Source organism: Mobula hypostoma, chromosome 1, assembly GCF_963921235.1.
Source record: "Mobula hypostoma chromosome 1, sMobHyp1.1, whole genome shotgun sequence".
Taxonomy (NCBI): domain Eukaryota; kingdom Metazoa; phylum Chordata; class Chondrichthyes; order Myliobatiformes; family Myliobatidae; genus Mobula; species Mobula hypostoma.
The window spans coordinates 189378623-189402291 of NC_086097.1; the positions used below are offsets into that span (position 1 = coordinate 189378623).

At 43.1% G+C, this 23669-nt stretch overlaps 1 protein-coding gene across 2 annotated transcripts in view; it reads right to left on the minus strand.

The window, feature by feature from the left end:
- lrrcc1 (leucine rich repeat and coiled-coil centrosomal protein 1) overlaps positions 1–23669 on the minus strand; it is a 122234-nt gene that overhangs the window by 62100 nt on the left and 36465 nt on the right. For both annotated transcript variants that reach the window (XM_063041355.1, XM_063041362.1), the window contains exons 9-11: positions 20134–20332; positions 15632–15780; positions 5839–6043 (exon numbers count right to left, since the gene is read on the minus strand). In XM_063041355.1, coding sequence (XP_062897425.1) covers positions 5839–6043; positions 15632–15780; positions 20134–20332 — 553 coding nt within the window. The remainder of the gene's footprint in view (positions 1–5838; positions 6044–15631; positions 15781–20133; positions 20333–23669) is intronic.

Below are 23669 nucleotides of genomic sequence, written 5' to 3' on the forward strand. Positions count from 1 at the left end.
CTGCCCTGACCCACCTAGACAGCTCCAACTTTTACGTCAGAATGCTGTCCATTGACTTTAGTTGCATTCAGTACTGTGATCTCTTCCAAGCTGATCACCAAACTTCGCCAGCTTGGTATCAGCTCATCCCTCTGCAATTGGACCTTGGACTTTCTGACTAACAGACCCCAATCAGATAAGTTAGACCAGTGGTCCCCAACCACCGGGCTGTGGACTGGTACCGGGCCGCAAGACATGCGCTACCGGGCCGCGAGGAAACGATATGAATGGGCGATAGGAGTCAGCTGCACCTTTCCTCATTCCCTGTTACACCTACTGTTGAGCTTGAACACACGCGAGGTCATTACCCGCGCGTCATCCATGTCAGCGCGGGAAGGAGATCAACTCCTCAAGCTTGCAAGTGACGGCGGGCTGGAAAGTATGTTTGACATAACATCTCTGCCGGCATTCCGGATCAAAGTCAAGGCTAAATATCCAGAGATAGTCAGGAAAGCACTGAAAATGTTGCTTCCATTTCCAACATATCTCTGCAATGAATGCAACGAAAACTCAATTGCGGAATAGACTGGACATAAGGAACCCCCTTCGAGTATCGCTGTCTCCCATCACCCCTCGATGGCACCGTCTCGTTGCAGGGAAACAAGCCCAGGGCTCGCACTGATTCAGCGATATTGGTGCGTTGCAATGATTTTATATGTTCATACGGGGAAAATATGCGCTGTGTGTTTGATATCCAAACATTACTTAAAATGTTATGATGCTATTATAAGTGACTTATATAACCATGTAACAATTACGGCATGGAAACAGGCGATCTCGCCCCTTCTAGTCTGTGCCGAATGCTAGTCTCACCTAGTCCCACCGAGCTGCACTCAGCCCATAACCCTCCATTCTTTTCCTGTCCATATACCCATCCAATTTTTCTTTAAATGATTATATCGAGCCTGCCTCTACCACTTCTACTGGAAGTTGGTTCAACAATTCAAGCTCCCCTGTCCTCCCCGATAATTGTCTTATCGCTATATTCATGCGAGGAAAATATGTGGTGTGTTTAATATTAAATTCGTTAGATAAACCCTTTTAGAAACGAAATTGAGTGTATTGGCCACTTATCACCTATATTCCGGTCGTGATTAACACACCCCCTCGCTGCCGCCAGCAGAATCGGCAAAAACAATTTTTAAGATATCGGCATGCAAATGCATGTGCAAGTTACGCATGCGCACTGGTGCCCGCGCAAGGCTTCATGGTCATTGTAGTCTTTCTGGGGGTAAACCCAACGTATTTGACTGCTAACAACAGGAATTCTGCAGATGCTGGAAATTCAAGCAACACACATAAAAGTTGCTGGTGAACGCAGCAGGCCAGGCAGCATCTCTAGGAAGAGGTGCAGTCGACGTTTCAGGCCGAGACCCTTCGTCAGGACTAACTGAAGGAAGAGTGAGTAAGGGATTTGAAAGTTGGAGGGGGAGGGGGAGATCCAAAATGACAGGAGAAGACAGGAGGGGGAGGGATGGAGCCAACAGCTGGACAGGTGATAGGCAAAAGGGATACGAGAAGATCATGGGACAGGAGGTCCGGGAAGAAAGACAAGGGGGGGGACCCAGAGGATGGGCAACGGGTATATTCAGAGGGACAGAGGGAGAAAAAGGAGAGTGAGAGAAAGAATGTGTGTATAAAAATAAGTAACAGATGGGGTACGAGGGGGAGGTGGGGCATTAGCGGAAGTTAGAGAAGTCGATGTTCATGCCATCAGGTTGGAGGCTACCCAGACGGAATACAAGGTGTTGTTCCTCCAACCTGAGTGTGGCTTCATCTTTACAGTAGAGGAGGCCGTGGATAGACATGTCAGATTAGGAATGGAATGTGGAATTAAAATATGTGGCCACTGGGAGATCCTGCTTTCTCTGGCGGACAGAGCGTAGTATACGGTATCTGTCCCCCACTTTTCCTTCGCTACATCGACGACTGCATTGGTGCTGCTTCCTGCACGCATGCAGAACTCGTTGACTTTATTAACTTTGCCTCCAACTTTCACCCTGCCCTCAAGTTTACCTGGTCCATTTCCGACACCTCCCTCCCCTTTCTAGATCTTCCTGTCTCTGTCTCTGGAGACAGCTTATCCACTGACGTCTACTATAAGCCTACTGACTCTCACAGCTATCTGGACTATTCCTCTTCTCAACCTGTCTCTTGCAAAAACGCCATCCCCTTCTCGCAATTCCTCTGTCTCCGCCGCATCTGCTCTCAGGATGAGGCTTTTCATTCTAGGACGAGGGAGATGTCTTCCTTTTTTAAAGAAAGGGGCTTCCCTTCCTCCACTATCAACTCTGCTCTTAAACGCATCTCCGCCATTTTACGTACATCTGCTCTCACTCCATCCTCCCGCCACCCTACTAGGAATAGGGTTCCCCTGGTCCTCACCTACCACCCCACCAGCCTCCGGGTCCAACATATTATTCTCCGTAACTTCCGCCACCTCCAACGGGATCCCACCATTAAGCACATCTTTCCCTCCCCACTTCTCTCTGCATTCCGCAGGGATCGCTCCCTTCGCAACTCCCTTGTCCATTCGTCCCCCCCATCCCTCCCCACTAATCTCCCTCCTGGCACTTATCCGTGTAAGCGGAACAAGTGCTACACATGCCCTTACACTTCCTCCCTTACCACCATTCAGGGCCCCAAACAGTCCTTCCAGGTGAGGCAACACTTCACCTGTGAGTCGACTGGGGTGATGTACTGCGTCCGGTGCTCCTGATGTGGCCTTTTATATATTGGCGAGACCCGACGCAGACTGGGAGACCGCTTTGCGGAACATCTACGCTCTGTCCGCCAGAGAAATCAGGATCTCCCAGTGGCCACACATTTTAATTCCACATCCCATTCCCATTCTGACATGTCTATCCATGGCCTCCTCTACTGTAAAGATGAAGCCACACTCAGGTTGGAGGAACAACATCTTATATTCCGTCTGGGTAGCCTCCAACCTGATGGCATGAACATCGACTTCTCTAACTTCCGCTAATGCCCCACCTCCCCCTCGCACCCCATCTGTTACTTATTTTTATACACACATTCTTTCCCTCACTCTCCTTTTTCTCCCTCTGTCCCTCTGAATATACCCGTTGCGCATCCTCTGGGTCCCCCCCCCCTTGTCTTTCTTCCCGGACCTCCTGTCCCATGATCCTCTTGTATCCCTTTTGCCTATCACCTGTCCAGCTCTTGGCTCCATCCCTCCCCCTCCTGTCTTCTCCTATCATTTTGGATCTCCCCCTCCCCCTCCAACTTTCAAATCCCTTACTCACTCTTCCTTCAGTTAGTCCTGACGAAGGGTCTCGGCCTGAAACGTCGACTGCACCTCTTCCTACAGATGCTGCCTGGCCTGCTGCGTTCACCAGCAACTTTTATGTGTATATTTGACTGCTACTCTTGTACGTTGGCAACCCTACCCCCCCCACCCCCGCGGTCGGCCGGTCCGCAAGAATATTGTCAATATGAAACCGGTCCGCAGTACGAAAAAGGTTGGGGACCCCTGAGTTAGACAAGCTCTCCTCCTCCACTCTCACCCTGAACACCAGCGTGCCTCAAGGCTGTGTGCTGAGCCCTCTTCTGTACTCCCTTTTCACCTATGACTGCGTTCCTGTACATGGTTCTAACTCCATAATCAAGTTCGCAGACGACACCACGGTGGTTGGTCTGATCAGAGGGGATGACGAGATGGCCTACAGGGACGAGGTCCAGCACCTGGCCGCGTGGTGTGCTGACAACAACCTGGCCCTTAACACCCAAAAGACCAAGGAGATCATTGTGGACTTCAGGCTTGCCAGGAGTCACACTCACGTCCCCATCTACATCAACGGAACTGTAGTGGAGCGTGTATCAAGCTTCAAATTCCTTGGTGTCCACATTTCAAGAAAGCTCACCTCTGTCCCAGGATACTGACAGACTTTTACTGCTGTACCATTGAGAGCATACTCATCAACTGCATCTCAGTGTGGTATGGCAATTGTCCCGTATCGGACCGCAAAGCACTCCAACGTGTGGTGAAAACTGCCTAGCGAATTATCAGCACCCAGTTGCCCACCATTGAGAACATCTACCATAAACGCTGCCTGGGCAGGGTGAAAAGCATTATCAGGGATGCATCTCACCCTCACCATGGACTTTTTACTCTCCTCCCATCCGGTAGCCGCTACAAGAGCCTTCGCTCCCGCACCAGCAGGCACAGGAAGAGCATCTTCCCTGAGGCTGTGACACTGCTGAACCTCTCATCACAGACCCAAGCAGTATTGCATCCACATTGTATTGTCTCAGTACTTTTATATTTGTGTGCTATAGCACTTCCTTTTATTCGCAGTTATTTTGTAAATAACACTATCCTTTGCATTTCTGGTCAGATGCTAAATGCATTTCACTGGCTTTGTAGCTGTACTCGGCACAATGACAATAAAGTTGAATCTAATCTGATCTAATCTAATATAGGAATAACTCAGACTTAAATGTCAAAGCAACAATGAAATATCTATTGTTACAAAAATTGCACATGTGCTTTAAAGTAAGAAAGTAAGTCTTAATGTGAATTAAGACAACAGCAGTTTGGCTGGGGGGCAGAAAAGTGGCAAAATCGAATTGAAATACAAAAAGTGACATGCATTTGTGGAAAGCAAAAGGGCCAAGCTCCTTACATGTTAGGAGTTTGAGAAGTCTAAGGCAGAAGGACTTTCAATTACATGTCCAAAGATCCTAGAAGGCAGGACAGATAGTTAAGATAGTTCAGAAGGAATAAGGGATATATTTCTTTATTTACTGGAACACAAAATATAAGAGCACTGAGTCACAATAGAAACACATTGTGACCCACATCTGATATATGACACCAGAGAGGGTTTGAAGAAGTGAAGATAGGGTGAACCTTAGTCATGAAGATTGATTAGATAGGGTTTGATATCTCTGTAACAAAGGAAGCTACAGGCAGCTATAACAGAGGGACATAAAACTAAGAGAGACTAAATAGATTAATTAGGAAGAACCTGTTTTCTTCATTTGAGGTCAAAAGGAATGTTAAAAGATTAAAAGCATCTGTTACATGGATTTGAGGGAAAGAGGATTTTTCCACTGCAACAGTAGGGGGAATGTGGAATTCACTACTAGAGGAGTGGTGGAAGCAAAAACCCTCATAACCCTCATAACATTAGCACTTGAGGAAATGCTGTGATGTAATGTATAAGGTTGTGGGCAAAGAGCTGAAAAGCAAAAAGATCTTTATTTCCAGATATCAAAGACACACTATACAGTAGCCATATATTTTTCCAGGGCTTAATGCTAGGACAGTATGTTTAACTGCATTAATAATAAAGGATATGATTTCATAATGTATTGACAAAATAAAATTTGGAAGCATATTAAACAATAAGAAAGATTTCTGGACTCAAGACAGACTTTACAAGAGCTTCTATAATGAAAAGGTAGATGAAATTCCAGATTAAAATGTGTGAAATGATGCACTTTGATACAAAGAATGACAAAAGGCACATAAAGCAAATTGGACAATTTACAGAAAAGTTCACAATAGAGAGAGCTTTACACTATTGGAAAAAAACACCAAGGAGGCACATTATTTCAAGATAAATGGTCAGTCATATAAAACAGAGATGCAGAGATTTGTTTTTGCAGGTGGTGGTGCATCTCTAGAATTTTCTGTGCCAATGGGTTGTGGAGGCTGGATCATTAGCTATACTATAATTTTGTGATTCATTACATCATTGATGTTTCATGCAATTCTACAATGGTCACATAAATGTGACATTATTTTTACAAAACACATTATGTAATCAATACCTCCATAGTCTGTTGTTGAAGTCTTTGTGTCTCAGTCTTCAAAAGTGTCTCTTCAAGAGATTTCAGGACTTTATGTTGCTCCTCCTCAGTACACTTCATCTTTCTTAACTCCTCTGTAAGAGTTCTTACTTTCTTTTTTAACTCAGCAACATAAGCTTGTAAGTGGCTTTTGGCTTCTTTCTCCTTCACAAGTAACTCTTTTAGCCTGGAATTATAATTAAAATGGAACAGAAAATCAAAAGGATAACAGGTTTCATTAACTCTGAACTAATTTTAGAATCACATTGTAGGCTATAATGCACCCAGAGGAAAAATCAAAATATTATATTATATTGAAGGAAATATACTTATTAAATAAAATTCACCTCATTGACATGCAGTTAATGCATCACTTGAGTAATCAGTTCCAATACATTAAACAGATGCAGCTTTATAATACAATATTTGAAAAAATAGAATTATCAATGCCATTTTCAAAAACAAAAATGTAACATATAAAGAAATGTTATAGGCATTTTCTTATATCCAAAACAAAAATCCCAACTATTTTATTAAGTGTGATTCAGCGATTGCGAATTATTTTTGTGAAACATTTGTTATTATTCCGTATAGAATGTGTTCAAAATATTTTCTTTCAGTGCTCATTTGGTGTATAAATTTTCAACAATGTCCTATCAGTGTAATGAGGTATATTCAAATAGCATCAATAATTAAACAATACTGTATTCTGTAGGCAGAATGCTAGACAACATTAATGGATTTATTTCTTCGTAGTAATTTTGGATATAAATCTCGCTGACAAAAGTAACAAAAATGTTTTAAATTAACAAAAATATTCAGAATTCTATTCTTTGGGGTGTTTCAAAATATAATTTTCCCCCAATTTATATATGCTTACAACCATTTATTAGTACCAACAAAAAATATAAACCATAATAAATAGTTAAAGTAAAATAAATATTTAACTGCCTATAATAACCCTGCTTCCCAAATGCATTATACAACAGATTGGCTCATTTATCAAGGCTTTGATGACAAGGCACTGTGCTATTACAGAAACACAGAAAGAAAATATTTTGAACACATTCCATACTGAATCACAACAAAGCTCCATTAATAAAGTAATTGAAACACTGAATCATCTGTTTAAAAATATTTGGTTTTCAATGATACAAGGTCATAAAATATATTATTTTCTCCACTGATTATATCTCCTTCGAAAAGCACTTTCATGATAATCGAATATGATACTGTTCTTAGTCATTACAGAAAAAAGGCAAAGCAGATGTTAAAAATGAGCTTAAGAGCTACAGAGATGTAAAAGAAAATGTGTCCAATAAACTGTTTCTCCAATTCAAAACTAAGTGGATTAACAAAATAACATGCACTAAATGCACTAGGTCCATTCAATTTTGAAATACAGAACACTGAAACAGTACTGTGACTGAACTTCAAAGAAAAAAGCCTACATTGAATTAAAATAGCAATTTTTAACAGTATTGCTATTATAAAATATTAGTTTAAAAAAAGTCCTAGTTCAATACTTTCTCAACTGACACGTTCAAATATAGAACTGAATTAATGTTTGAAAGGGTGCAAAATTTTCATTAGAAAATTTCATCTGACAGAAGAACACAGGCAGTTGGAGGTTCCGTTCAAACACAACTGTTGCAATACCAATATGTCTAAAATGTGATCTAAATTAAAGAGAATGGTAGTTGATAATAAGACCATAAGATATTGGAGCAAAATTAGGCCACAGCCTATCGACTTTGCTCTGCCATTTCATTATGGTTTATCCATTTTTCCTCTCAGCCCGTCTCCTGTTTTCTCCCTACATCCCTGACCAGTCAAGAATCTATCAAACTCTGCCTTAAATATACATAAAGATTTTGCCTCCACAGCTGCCTGTGGCAATAAATTCCACAGATTCATCACTCTCTAGCTGATAGCTCGAACCAGTCTTATCCTGTGATGGGTAGTGAAGAATAAAGTGCTGTCCTTAAAAGTAAACGCAAGTGATAGATAATTCTCATCCATCAATTAGAAACATTACTGACATTCAAATAGAAGATGAGGATAAGAGTATGGAAGGAGCACAGAGAAAGAAGGAAAGAGACACTGGGAGATGATGAAACAAAGTCAAGGGGACAAACAAATTATTCTAGGACCATTGGGCAATCATTAACTAGCTGCTCTCAAATTGTGGCTTTTGTGAAAGTCTGTCAAAACTCATTAGGTCTGCTGCACCCGCAGTGGCAGGCTCGCACAGGGCATTTGTATACCACAGCACAAAGTTATCAGTGTTGGCAGTCTACCATGGACTACGACTACCCAGATGAACTTAAGAGCTGAGTCAGAGTTTAATAGACCTGGCAGCCTGATTCCAACCAAGCAGGCAGGAATGGGAGGGGGAGGGGGAGATCCAAAATGATAGAAGACAGGAGGGGGAGGGATGGAGCCAAGAGCTGGACAGGTGATTGGCAAAAGGGATATGAGAGGATCATGGGACAGGAGGTCCTGGGAGAAAGTAGGGTGATATACTGCGTCCGTTGCTCCCGATGTGACCTTCTATATATTGGCGAGACCCGACGCGGACTGGGAGATCGTTTCACTGAACACCTACGCTCTGTCTGCCAGAGAAAGTAGGATCTCCCAGTGGCCACACATTTTAATTCCACGTTCCATTCACATTCTGATATGTCTATCCATGGCCTCCTCTACTGTAAAGATGAAGCCACACTCAGACTGGAGGAACAACACCTTATATTCCGTCTGGGTAGCCTCAAACCTGATGACATGAACATTGACTTCTCAAACTTCCGCTAATGCCCCACTTTCCCCTCGTCCTCCATCCATTATTTATTTATATACACACATTATTTTTCTCTCTCTCCATTTTCCTCCCTCTGTCCCTCTCACTATACCCCTTGCCCATCCTCTGGGTTTCCCCCCCTCCCCCTTTTCTTTCTCCCAGGGTCTCCTGTCCCATGATCCTCTCATATCCCTTTTGCCAATCAACTGTCCAGCTCTTGGCTCCATCTCTCCCCCTCCTGTCTTCTCCTATCATTTTGGATCTCCCCCTCCCCCTCCCACTTTCAAATCTCTTACTAGCTCTTCTTTCAGTTAGTCCTGACGAAGGGTGTTGGCCCGAAATGTCGACTGTACCTCTTTCTAGAGATACTGCCTGGCCTGCTGTGTTCACCAGCAACTTTGACTTGGGACAGGACTCGGTCCCTCTCTGTCCACTGCCTGATCTGGGTCGCCTTTACAGGTGTCTCTGACAGCCTTTCCAATGAAAACACAGTCTCTGGAGGCACATATGTAGCAACAGGTGTCTCAGGTAAAGGTAGTCGACTCAGTGCATCAGCATTTGCATTATTCCCACCCGCTCTGTACACTATAGTGTACCGGTAGGCTGACAATGTAAGAGCCCAACACTGTATCCTGGCTGAGGCTAGCGGTGGGACGCATCTAGTCTCACTGAACAGGCTCATCAGTGGTTTATGGTCTGTATAAATTGTAAATACGCATCCATAACGGTACTGATGAAAGTGTTTGACCGCAAAAACAATGGCCAGACCTTCTTTTCTCGCTGTGAATAACCCTTCTCAGCAGCTGTCCTGGTACGTGAAGCAAAACCAATAGGCTTCTCTGAACAGTCCTCCATTACATGTGAGAGAACTGCCCGGACTCCATAGGGCGAGGCATCGCATGCCAGGGTGATCTCCTTGTCTGGGTCATAGTGAACAAGCAGCTTTGCTGAGTGGAGGAGTTCCTTCACTTCCTTGAAAGCTTTCTCCTGCTCTTCACCCCACTGCCACTTAGTGTCATTGTGAAGCATTTTATACAGTGGGGTCAAAACCTTTGAGAGGTCAGGAAGAAACTTGCCATAATAATTCACCATGCCCAAAAATGATCTGAGTTCCGTGACGGTCTTAGGGCTTGGGGTCTCCTTAATAGCTCTCACTTTGTCCTCCACAGGGTAAAGCCCGTCAGCTGTGATCTTGTGTTCCAGGTAAGTCACACTCAATGCCAGGAATACACATTTTCCGCGTTTCAACCACAGCCCTGTGTCTGAGAGCCTCTTCAGCACCCGTTCTAAATTAACGAGATGCTCCACCTCTGTAGCCCCCGTGATCAAAATATCATCAAGGTACATTGCTATGTGCGGAATCCCCTGCAGTAAAGTGTCCATTGTTCTTTGGAAAATGGCAGGGCTGGACGCCACTCCAAACACCAGGCAATTGTACTTGAATGATCCCTTGTGCGTATTCATTGTGACGTACTCCTCTGAATCCTCGTCGAGCAGCAGCTGTTGGTAGGCTTGGCTCATGTCCAGCTTTGTGAACAGCTTACCCCCTGACAGGGTCGCAAACAGGTCACCCACCCGTGGCAATGGGTACTCCTCCAGCTTAGCGATCTGATTCACCGTAAGCTTATAATCCCCACATATCCTCACCATTTTGTCTGCCTTCAAAACTGGAAGAATGGGAGCTGCCCACCTTGAAAACTGAACGGGCTCAATAATGCCCAGCCTCTGTAAACTTTCCAGCTCCTCCTCGACTTTGCCTGGGCTGAAAAAAACATGGTGTAGCCTCAGGGTCAACATGGAGTTTCACTGTCACGCCCTTCAGTGTGCCCAGCTCGTCCCTGAAAACGTCATTGTACTGCTGCAGAATGTCCTCCGCCGTGTGTGCATACTTAATTTCATGCCAGTTTAGCCGGATTTTGCGAAGCCAATCGCGACCCAAAAGACTGGGTCCCCTGCCCTTAGCTATCACTAGCCTGGCTTCAGCCTTCTGACCCTCGGCTGAAATGTCCACATATAACGCCCCTAAATGAGGTAAGGGCTGCCCTGTATAGGTCCTAAGTTTGAGCCTTAACAGTCTAATGGGAGGCAGGTTGTACCCCCATGTCCTCCTGTAGGTCTCCTCACTAATGACCGATGCAGTAAGCCCCTGAATCTCAAACTTAATGTCCTTTCCCCTGACAGTGACTGTGGCATAATATGGTTCAGGTGGTTCCTCATCTGTTTCCACTGCAAACATGTTGTAGACACACGCTGCCTCTTCATCTGTTCTTCTAGATGGTGTGTGGTTGTCTAACCTTGTTGAGCTTTCCCCTGCCCGGGCTTAATCTTACCATTTGAACTTCTGCACTTTTTAGCTAAATATCCCTTTTTGCTACAAGCATGGCAGACAGTGTCTTTGAATTTGCAATCATTTGCATAGTGTGTCCCTCCACACCAGAAACATTCTACCCGCTTTGCCTGTTTACCAGTCTCCCTGCTGACTTGGTGCACTGCCACCGATTGTGACCCCCCCATGTCCTTTCTGCATATCCTTGACATTATTAGCAGCCATCTCCATGCCTTGGGCAATCTCTAAGGCTCTCTTGAAAGTCAATGGTGGGGTTTCCCCTAACAGACGGCGTTGTATGCCGTCATTATTAATGCCGCATACCAATCTATCACGGAGCATGTCTTCCAACACTGCCCCGAAATCACAATGCTCTGACAGCTGCCAAAGGTTGGCCACGAAATTGGCCACAGGCTGACCTGGCGTTCTGAAACAGCTGTGAAACTTACACCGTTGGACTATCACATAAGCTTTCCGATTGTAGCGGTTCCCCACGAGCTTGACCAGTTCCGTCATATGGAATGTCCCCCGGTTTCCACAGTGCGGCTAAATTCCTTATTAGCTTGTAAGTCTTTGTGCCACACACTCTCAGGAGAATAGAGTGCTTCTTAGCCTCCTCAGTAATTCCATTAGCACAGAAAAAGTGTCCCAACCTTTCCTCATACTCTGGCCAGTCCTCGTTTCCTTCCAGAAATTCACCGATAGTTCCAAACGTAGCCATCTGAAACGCGAAGGTCCCGTTCGAAAAACGTGCCGCTATGTTCACAGTTCACCTTGTTGCCAAAAATATGTGGTAACTTCTACTTTGAGAAAGGCACACTCAACAACTTCATGCCAAAGAAACCACTTTATGTCGAACTTCAAAACCATTATGTATATATAGAGGCTTTAACAACCCTTACGGCATGGCAGGCACACTATATACGAAACACCGGAAGTAAAAAGAACAGAAGTAAAACCCTCCATTATCCTAATTAGTATTAACTTACTTTTAATAATGCTCACATTACAACACTATCTCTGATCAGCAGTGCCATGCCCTCACCTCTTTTGCCTCCCTCCCTGTCCTTTCTGAAACATCTGTCGCCTGGCACTCTAAGTAATGTGACGAAAGAGGGTTACGAAAGTACACATAGACTAAGATGTTAACTGTCCTGTGCTAGCACCAGTGGGATCAACAGTTGATCTGCCACCTGTCTTCAGGAGAGAGAGATAAGTAAGACAATGGAGCAGCATTTGGAAATGTTAATGAAGAGACGAGAGAGTTTAACAGAAGGAGACACCGGTCTGAGTATTGTCAAGACCGGCTCCTTTTGAACCCTGAACTGTTTGAAGTGTGATGGACAGGCGATACCCCAGCAGGGGGATAAAAAGGGGCAGGTTAGTTGAGACACCACACACGGCACCACGAGGTAACAAGACCCTGGAAGCGGTCCGCCCCCACAAGTCGATGGGAGTTTTGGAGGTCTGGTCGCGGGACCAGCCATAGACGCACAGGGTGGAAAGATACGGTCGGCGGGAACCTGGTGTGTGCGTCCACCCTTGCCTGGGTGTCGGGTTCACCGCAGAGGAACGATCGTGTCTGAAACGGAGGGGTCACAGTCGGTGACCTCAGAAGACATTGCAAAGGGCTCGCCCGAAAGCTAACTGCGAGGAATATCAAAGGTCTGTTGAATCCGATTTGAATATCAGCATTCGCTCTCTCTCTCCCCAACGGCGATTACTGCGAACTGAACTAAACTGAACTCTGTCACTTGTGATTGAACATTTTACCCCTAGACTGCGATAGAGCTGATTGACCCTATTATCCTAGTTCTGTGTACATGTGTGTTTATTCATTGCTAACCTGTTGCATTTATATCCTTTCTATTAGAGTACTGTGTTGCTTATTTCTTTAATAAAACTTCCTTAGTTCCAGTAATCCAGACTCCAACTGAGTGGTCCATTTCTGCTGGTTTGGCAACCCAGTTACGAGGGTACGTAACAGTAACTATGCCTGCCCCTGAACCATCCAAATCTCTGTAATGGCCACAACATCATAGCTCCAAGTACTGATCTACACTCTAAGCTCAGTTGCTTTGTTCATAATGTTTCTTGCATTGAAATGGGCACAGCTCAAACCATCAGTCTGAGCGCATCCCTTCTCTATCACCTGTCTATCCTCCCCTTTCCACTGCCTCCAAGCTTTCTCTATTTGTGAGCCAACAGCCCCTTCCTCTGTTTCTTCAGTTCGGTTCCCACCCCCCAGCAATTTGATTTTAAACTCTCCCCAATAGCCTTCGCAAACCTTCCTGCCAGGTTATTTGTCACCCTCAGATTCAAGTGCAACCCATCCTTTTTGTACAGGTCACGCCTGCCCCAAGAGAGGTCCCAATGATCCAGAAATCTGAATCCCTGCCCCATGCTCCAATCCCTTAACCACACATTTATCCTCCACCTCACTCTATTCCTATACTCACTGTTGCGTGGCACAGGCAGTAATCCTGAGATTACTACCTTTGAGGTCCTGCTTCTCAACTTCCTTCCTAACTCCCTGTAGTCTGTTTTCAGGACCTCTTCCCTTTTCCTACCTAAATCATTGGTACCAATATGTACCAGAATCTTCCCACTTCAGGATGTTGTGGACGCAATCAGAAACATCCCAGACCCTGGCACCTGGGAGGCAAACTATCATCCGCGTTTCTTTCCTGTGTCCACAGAATCGCCAGTCTGACCTATAACTATAGAGTCCCCTATTACTGATTCCATCCTCTTCCTTTCCCTACCCTTCTGAGCCACGGGGCCAGACTCTGCGCCAGAGGCATGGCCACTGTTGCTTCCCCCAGGAAGGCCGCTCCCTCCCCCCCAACAGGAGTGCTTATTGTTAAGGGGGACAGCCACAGGGGTACTTCTCTAGTATCTGCCTCTTGCCCTTCCTTGTCCTGACTGTTACCAATTATCTGTTTCCTGAGGCCCCAGTGTGACTACTTGCCTATAGCTCCTCTCTATCACCTCCTCACTTTCCTTGACCAGACGAAGGTCATCGAAGTGCAGCTCCAGTTCCCTAACCCAGTCCCCAAGGAGCTGCAACTCGACACACCTGGCACAGATGTGGCCTTCCAGGAGGCTGGGAGTCTCCCGGACTTCCCACTTCTGACACCCAGATCAGAATACTGGCCTTACAGACATACTTCCTGTTTCTATTCTTCATAGATAACCTACCTGGCCTCAACTCATTATCACCAAAGCCCTCCTACTCTGTCTCCCAGCATTCACAGGCTGATAGTCATGTGAATTGTACTGGTTTCCTCTGTGTCTCTAAGATGTGCTGGTAGCTTAACTATTATTGCTAACCTTAGTATAGGTAAGTGGCAAAAACAATCAAAGAGAAGTAAGAGTTGAAATAGAAATAAAAAGAACTGATGGAATTTAATCAAAAGACTGTTGAAATTGCTCTGCTGGGAATCAGCATGGAACACGTCTCCTTCTGCAATACATGAAACAAATTTTACTGATTTATAACCCATTACTCAACTGATTTTAAATTCCATCTCTTCTTTCATGTCCTTTACTTTCTATCCTTGTATTGTTTCATATGGTTCTACAACTTCCTCCAGTCTTTTTTACCTTCCAAAATATCTGTATTCCACTAATTCTGATTTCTTTCCTCCAATTGCTTCATCCCTTCACTGTCTACACCCCAAGTTCTTGAATTCTCCTCTTAAACTTAAATTCTTTCCTTCTTAAAGATATTCCATACAACTTCTGACCAGGAATTTAAACAATTATTCTTTAAACTCCTTTCAGGGTTTAGTTGCAAATTTTATGTGATAATGTTCCTGTTAAGCGCCTTAGTTGCTTCATGTTAAAGGTACGATTTAAATACAAATTGATGGAACAGTGAAGACTTGGAATTTGCATTTGTTATGCTATTATTACCAAAAAGCAGTGCAAAACTGACTACATGGAATCATTTACTTAAGGGTTTGAGCTGTAGTTTATTAATTGTATTTTCAGTCAGACAGTAAAGAAACTAGCCCTTCAGTGCACCAAGTCAACATCAAATATTAAGCACCCACTTAAACACTAATCCAATTTTATTCTCCTCACACTCTCATCAACTCCCAGACAGACATTCAGGGTAACTTATAGTTGTCTATTAACCAAGCAACCTGTGTAACTTTGTGATATGGTAGGAAAATCAAACACTTGAAGGAAACATATGCAGTCAAAGGGAGAACAAAAATTCCATGCAACCAGGAGTTAGGTGGTCACTGGAGAGGTGCAATGAGTTTTTTTTTAATTATAATAACCATAAGTTATGTAAACTGATCTATTTCAAAAACAGTCATAAAACATTTATTATCTGACCATTTTGAACAGGAACCACTGTATTACAAAATCATTCCAATTGAAGGTGCCATCAGAGCTTAAAATATATGCTGATAATGGTTTTAGGCTGCGCTGAAATTAAACTACGTTCTGTAAGAAAGCAAGTTATGTGATAGAATATGTCAAACATCACTTCTTACCCAACTCTTTGTTCTCATCTGCTCTTGTATCAGGTCATTGGTTTGGTCGTTAAGTTACACACATAGCTACCTTTTATATTAATACTAAGCATTTCAGTATACATTGCAAATTTGAGAACAAATATTTAATGATTCAGTTACCTGTTTGAAGTATGCACAGCCATGTCTTGAAAATTCTTTTTCTCATTAGTCTGGCTTTGTAATGTTTTCATATGGTCCATTAGTTGTTTCACAGTTTGCTCTGCCTTCCATCTTGTCTCACGCTCTTGATCCAACTCTTGAATAAGCACCTAAAAAATAATTACACTGGATTTATATTGGAAAGGGTTAAATATACATGATTTGGTTCTACAGAATAAATTTGCACTGATATTGCATTTTTCACATCTAAGAGCACTCAGAAAGTTATAAATTATTTTATATAGGATATTACTAGATCTTAAACTACTTAGGATGTTATATGGATAGTTAATAGAAACATAGAAAATAGGTGCAGGAGTAGGCTATTCGGCCCTTCGAGCCTGCACCGCCATTTATTATGATCATGGCTGATCATCCAACTCAGAACCCTGCACCAGCCTTCCCTCCATACCCCCTGATCCCCGTAGCCACAAGGGCCATATCTAACTCCCTCTTAAGTATAGCCAATGAACTGGCCTCAACTGTTTCCTGTGGCAGAGAATTCCACAGATTCACCACTCTCTGTGTGAAGAAGTTTTTCCTAATCTCAGTCCTAAAAGGCTTCCCCCTTATCCTCAAACTGTGAGCCCTCGTTCTGGACTTCCCCAACATCGGGAACAATCTTCCTGCATCAAGCCTGTCCAATCCCTTTAGGATTTTATACGTTTCAATCAGATCCCCCCTCAATCTTCTAAATTCCAACGAGTACAAGCCTAGTTCATCCAGTCTTTCTTCATATGAAAGTCCTGCCATCCCAGGAATCAATCTGGTGAACCTTCTTTGTACTCCCTCTATGGCAAGGATGTCTTTCCTCAGATTAGGGGACCAAAACTGCACACAATACTCCAGGTGTGATCTCACCAAGGCCTTGTACAACTGCAGTAGTACCTCCCTGCTCCTGTACTCAAATCCTTTCGCTATAAATGCCAGCATACCATTCGCCTTTTTCACCGCCTGCTGTACCTGCCTGCCCACTTTCAATGACTGGTGTATAATGACACCCAGGTGTTGTTGCACCTCCCCTTTTCCTAATCGGCCACCATTCAGATAATAATCTGTTTTCCTATTTTTGCCACCAAAGTGGATAACTTCACATTTATCCACATTAAATTGCATCTGTCATGAATTTGCCCACTCACCCAACCTATCCAAGTCACCCTGCATCCTCTTAGCATCCTCCTCACAGCTAACACTGCCGCCCAGCTTCGTGTCATCTGCAAACTTGGAGATGCTGCATTTAATTCCCTCATCCAAGTCATTAATATATATTGTAAACAACTGGGGTCCCAGCACTGAGCCTTGCGGTACCCCACTAGTCACTGCCTGCCATTCTGGAAAGGTCCCATTTATTCCCACTCTTTGCTTCCTGTCTGCTAATCAATTCTCTATCCACATCAATACCTTACCCCCAATACCGTGTGCTTTAAGTTTGCACACTAATCTCCTGTGTGGGACCTTGTCAAAAGCCTTTTGAAAATCCAAATATACCACATCCATTGGTTCTCCCCTATCCACTCTACTAGTTACATCCTCAAAAAATTCTATGAGATTCGTCAGACATGATTTTCCTTTCACAAATCCATGCTGACTTTGTCCGATGATTTCACCGCTTTCCAAATGTGCTGTTATCACATCTTTGATAACTGACTCCAGCAGTTTCCCCACCACCGACGTTACGCTAACCGGTCTATAATTCCCCGGTTTCTTTCTCCCTCCTTTTTTAAAAAGTGGAGTTACATTAGCCACCCTCCAATCCTCAGGAACTAGTCCAGAATCTAACGAGTTTTGAAAAATTATCACTAATGCATCCACTATTTCCTGGGCTACTTCCTTAAGCACTCTGGGATGCAGACCATCTGGCCCTGGGGATTTATCTGCCTTTAATCCCTTCAATTTACCTAACACCACTTCCCTACTAACATGTATTTCGCTCAGTTCCTCCATCTCACTGGACCCTCTGTCCCCTACTATTTCTGGAAGATTATTTATGTCCTCCTTAGTGAAGACAGAACCAAAGTAATTATTCAATTGGTCTGCCACGTCCTTGCTCCCCATAATCAATTCACCTGTTTCTGTCTGTAGGGGACCTACATTTGTCTTTACCAGTCTTTTCCTTTTTACATATCTATAAAAGCTTTTACAGTCAGTTTTTATGTTCCCTGCCAGTTTTCTCTCATAATCTTTTTTCCCCTTCCTAATTAAGCCCTTTGTCCTCCTCTGCTGAACTCTGAATTTCTCCCAGTCCTCAGGTGAGCCACTTTTTCTGGCTAATTTGTATGCTTCTTCTTTGGAATTGATACTATCCCTAATTTCTCTTGTCAGCCACGGGTGCACTACCTTCCTTGATTTATTCTTTTGCCAAACTGGGATGAACAATTGTTGTAGTTCATCCATGCAATCTTTAAATGCTTGCCATTGCATATCCACCGTCAATCTTTTAAGTGTCATTTGCCAGTCTATCTTAGCTAATTCACGTCTCATACCTTCAAAGTTACCCCTCTTTAAGTTCAGAACCTTTATTTCTGAATTAACTATGTCACTCTCCATCTTAATGAAGAATTCCTCCATATTATGATCACTCTTACCCAAGGGGCCTCTCACGACAAGATTGCTAATTAACCCTCCTCATTGCTCAAAACCCAGTCTAGAATAGCCTGCTCTCTAGTTGGTTCCTCGACATGTTGGTTCAAAAAACCATCCCGCATACATTCCAAGAAATCTTCTTCCTCAGCACCTTTACCAATTTGGTTCACCCAATCTACATGTAGATTGAAATCACCCATTATAACTGCTGTTCCTTTACTGCACACACTTCTAATTTCCTGTTTAATACCATCTCCGACCTCACTACTACTGTTAGGTGGCCTGTACACAACTCCCACCAGCGTTTTCTGCCCCTTAGTGTTATGCAGCTCTACCCATATCGATTCCACATCTTCCCGGCTTATGTCCTTCCTTTCTATTGCGTTAATCTCATCTTTAACCAGCAACGCCACCCCACCTCCTTTTCTTTCATGTTCTTTCCTCCTGAATATTGAACATCCCTGAACGTTGAGCTCCCATCCTTGGTCACCCTGGAGCCATGTCTCTGTGATCCCAACTATATCATAATCATTAATAACAATCTGCACTTTCAATTCATCCACCTTGTTACGAATGCTCCTTGCATTGACACACAAAGCCTTCAGGCGCTCTTTTACAACTCTCTTAGCCCTTATACAATTATGTTGAAAAGTGGCCCTTTTTGATGCTTGCCCTGGATTTGTCAGCCTGCCACTTTTACTTTTCTCCTTACTACTTTTTGCTTCTACCCTCACTTTACACCCCTCTGTCTCTCTGCACCGGTTCCCATCTCCCTGTTATGAACTAACCTCCTCTCGCCTAGCCTCTTTAATTTGATTCCCACCCCGCAACCATTCTAGTTTAAAGTCACCTCAGTAGCCCTCGCTAATCTCCCTGCCAGGATATTGGTCCCCCTAGGATTCAATTGTAACCCGTCCTTTTTGTACAGGTCACGCCTGCGCCAAAAGAGGTCCCAATGATCCAAAAACTTGAATCCCTGCTTCCTGCTCCAATCCCTCAGCCACGCATTTATCCTCCACCTCATCGCATTCCTACTCTCACTGTTGCGTGGCACAGGCAGTAATCCCGAGATTACTACCTTTGCAGTCCTTTTTCTCAACTCCCTTCCTAGCTCCCTATATTCTCCCTTCAGGACCTCTTCCCTTTTCCTACCTATGTCATTGGTACCTATATGTACCACGACCTCTGGCTCCTCACCCTCCCACTTCAGGATATCTTGAACACGATCAGAAATATCCCAGACCCTGGCACCAGGGAGGCAAACTACTATCCGGGTCTCTGGACTGCGTCCACAGAATCGCCTATCTGACCCCCTTACTATCGAGTCCCCTATCACAACTGCCCTCCTCTTCCTTTCCCTACCCTTCTGAGCTATAGGGCCGGACTCTGAATCAGTTTTGGTGGCATTTTGAAGATGTGGCATGGATATGATCTACTTTTTCTTTAAATAACAGCATTTCTTTTCTAATCAACTTCTGTATGTGTTATTTTTGTGCAGGGAGAATGACCTTGATTTAATTTGTCACTTGAAAAGCATGCTTACAGAAATTCCATAAAGTCCTCTAATTATGCCACAACCAAGATTACATTCCTGTACAGTGTAACTTGAATCTACACTTTAAAACCAGAGATCCAAGTCCTACCATGGAGATATTTTAAAAGTATTGTATAGTTATCAGAGAACATTTCTGTATAAATGTGGAATATAATTTTCACATAAATATTTAAAATTGATAATTCAAGCAATCTAAAAGAGCCTACAATGGGATACTTTAACAGTACTGAATGCTGATATGTTTATTGACTCAACATCAGTCAAGCTATTCAAGATAATGTACATTTTGAGAACATACTGATTTAAAAACAAAATTAATATTTACCCTGTATGTGGACTCCTCAGTTACATTTGTTTCCTTATGGTCTTGTAATTTATGTCGAGATTTTTGCACTGAAGCATTCCTGAGTGTGTTTCCTACTATTTGAAGTTCACCAGATTCCACTGGTGAATTGCTGGAAAAATCTTCACTATTTGGTTGCTTTACAGAGGATTTTAATTTTTGCTTGTAAAGTTGTCCAACCCTGGGTCAAAAAGCAATTATTCGCATTACAATGTCTTAAAATGTTATAACAGTAGAACATAGAGCACATTATTTGCAATAGCTCATAGAAGACCTTTGCATCCATATGACCTTTCTCCAGATACCGTTAAAATATTCTTTATAAAACTGTAGTATTGCCTTTCCATCAGTTTGATGCTTTTATATTGATGTTAACTAATTTCTTATCATTAATGTCTTTTCTGCAAATAAAAAGTGTGGAGAAAGATAATTAAAAGTATACATAACACTATGACAATATAACACCAGAAATTTTCATACCAGTGTTAACAAATTCATGAATAATTGGCTTACACATTAACCACAAGACTGACAATGGAAGTGACACTTCCCTTGTTCACCCATTTTCACTTCATACAATCCTTTGCAATCAAGGAATTCTTCAAGATTCAAGACTATTTAATGTCATTTATACACAAGTATAAAGGAGAATGAAATAACTGTTACTCCAGATCCAATAAAACACAATAATAATAATAAAAAAAACACAAGATACATAAATAATTAAGATAGCCGAGATACACAGATTGATTATAAGTCCATAAAGGGATACTAGACACAGTAGCATCTGTACATACAAGGTAACTGACAGGAAATGATAAGGTAATGTTGGTTGGGAATGTGGAGGGGTAGGTTAGTGGGTGAAGGTATTGATCAGCCTTACTGCTGAGGGAAAGTAACTGTTTTTGAGTCTGGCAGTACTGGTGTGGATGCTATGTAGCCTTCTCCCTGATGGGGTGGGTGGGATACTTCATGATGTCATTGGCCTTTTTCTGGCACCTTTCTGTATACATCCCTGCTGTCAGGTAGGCTGGTGCAGGGAATGCATTGGGCAGCTTTGACTACCCATTGTACAGCCTTCCTATTCGCTGCAGTGTGGTTTCTTTACCATGCAGTGATGAGGCTTGTTAGGATGCTCTCTACTGCGCACCTGAAATATGTCTTTTGTGTTTTATATTTTCTGTTTCTGATTTTTTTTTTGTTTTTGTTGCTTTTTGTACTTTTTTTTTTCTACATGGGGTAGTGGAGGCGTACAATGTTTCTCTTTGAACAGGTTGGTTCCACGGTTTTTCTTTGTTTCATGGCTGTCTACTTGTGGGGAGGACGAGTTTCAGGGTTGTATACTGCATATGTACTTTGAACTTTTACCTGTATAGATGATGTGAACAGTCCAGCTCCTTTCAGCCTCTTCAAAGTAGAGGTGTTGGTGAGCTTTTCTCATTGTGTAGAATGTTGTGCAATATATGCACTCTCAGGAGCTTGAAACTGTTCATGGTTTCCACTGCTGTGCCACCGATGTAAAGAGGGGTGTGAGTGGTATGAGTTTTCCTGAAGTCAATAACCATCTCCTTAACTGGGGAAATTTCCAGTGGCCAAACATTTTAATTCCCGTTCTGACATGTCGATCCATCTTCAGGGTGGAGGAACACCTTATATTCTGTCTGGGTAGCCTCAGACCTGATGCATGAATGTTGATTTCTCCTTCTAGTAAAAAAAAATTCCTTTCCCCGTCCCCTCTTCTTCTATTCCCCACTCTGGTCTCTACCTCTTCTCACCTGCATATCACTTCCTCTGGGGTCTCCTTCTCCTTCCCTTTTTCCTTTCTCCTCTTCTATCAGATTCCTTCTTCTCTAGCCTTTCATCTTTCTTACCCACCTGGCTTCATCCATCACCTTCTAGCTATCCTCCTTTCCCTCCCCAACTCACCTACCCCCCTTTATTCTGACATCTTCCCCCTTCCTTTCCAGTCCTGAAAGGGTCTAGGCCCGAAACATTGACTGGCTGTTCATTTCCATAGATGTTGCCTGACCTTCTGCTTTCCTTCAGCATCTTGTGCAAGTTGCTTTGGATTTCCTACATCTGCAGACCTTCTCATGTTTAACCATCTCCTTTGTCTTGTTAACATTGAGGAAGAGGTTATTTATCTGGGACCAAGCTTCAAGCTCTTCCACCCACTCTCTGTAAGTCATCGCATTGTTGTTGGTAATGAGCCTCACTGCTGTCGTGTCATCAGCGAACTTGACAACATGATTACTCAGGTGGTTGGCCATGCAGTCATATAAGCAGACTGTACAGGAATGGTCTCAGCACACAGCCTGGGGAACACCCGTATTGAGGATGATGGGGAGGGAGGAGCAGTTGCGCATCCTGACATATCTGAGGTCCATTGGTTAGGAAGTCCAACGCCCAGTTGCACAGCGGTGTATTTAGACAAAGAAGTAGGAGTTTGTTCAAAGTCTGTAGAACAACAGTGCCGAATGCCGAACTGAAATCCAGAAACAGCATTCTGACACAAGTATTCTTGTTTTCTAGGTGTGTCAAGGTCAGGTATATGACAGCTTTGGTGGCATTTTTTTTTGAAGATGTGGCATGGATATGATCTCAGGGAAACTTTTTTTTAAAATAACAGCATTTATTTCTAATCACCTGATGTGTACTTTTTTGTGTGCAGGGATAGTGACTTTGATTTAATTTGTCCTTGATGCTGTGAGTCCTTGTACTTGAGTGACCTTGATGCTGTGGCATCTGTCATGGAGCAGTTTTGCTGGTAAGCATGTTGGTGAGTGTCCAGTGTGGCAGTAAAGGAGTTTGTGATATGTCCCGTTATTAGCCATTCAAAGCACTTCATGATGATTGATGTCAGTTTTGTTCTGAAGGTGTAGAGTTCTTTGGTACAGGGATGATAGTGTCTGAGTTGAAGCCTGTGGGGACAGCAGCTTGGATGCATGAAGTGTTAAAGGTGTCCGTGAAGATGTCACTCTGAGTACGTGGCCTGAGATGTTGTCTGGCCTAACTGCCTGACAGGGGTTGAGACTCTGCAGAGTCCTATTCACATTTGTTGCTGTTTCAGACAGTGGCTGCTTTTGTGGCCAGCATTGTGTTGCATGCCTCGAAGTGTACATATAAGTTGTTTAGAGGATAATATCTTACTGAAATTAAAGTATGTTTATTAATCAATCATATATGGGGTTCAAAATTAAACAATTGAGGCAGTGAAATGAGAAAAAATGGAAATTAATGCAGTGGAACCAAAATGTTAATTCAAGCCTTTGGAGTACAAACACTGGGAAAGTCAGCTAACTATGCATCAGGTCTTGTAGAAGTACTTAAGACAAAAGGCAATTATACCTCACCTTGGCACACAACTGTAATCACTTTACATTACAGAAATGGAACAAAACAGAAGCACAATCATGTATTTAAATATTCAACCAGATTTGTTTAAAATAAAACTGAAGTACTAAAATTTTGATCCTTTATGTACACATCCTTCACATGTGTATTATCAGTAAAAAAAC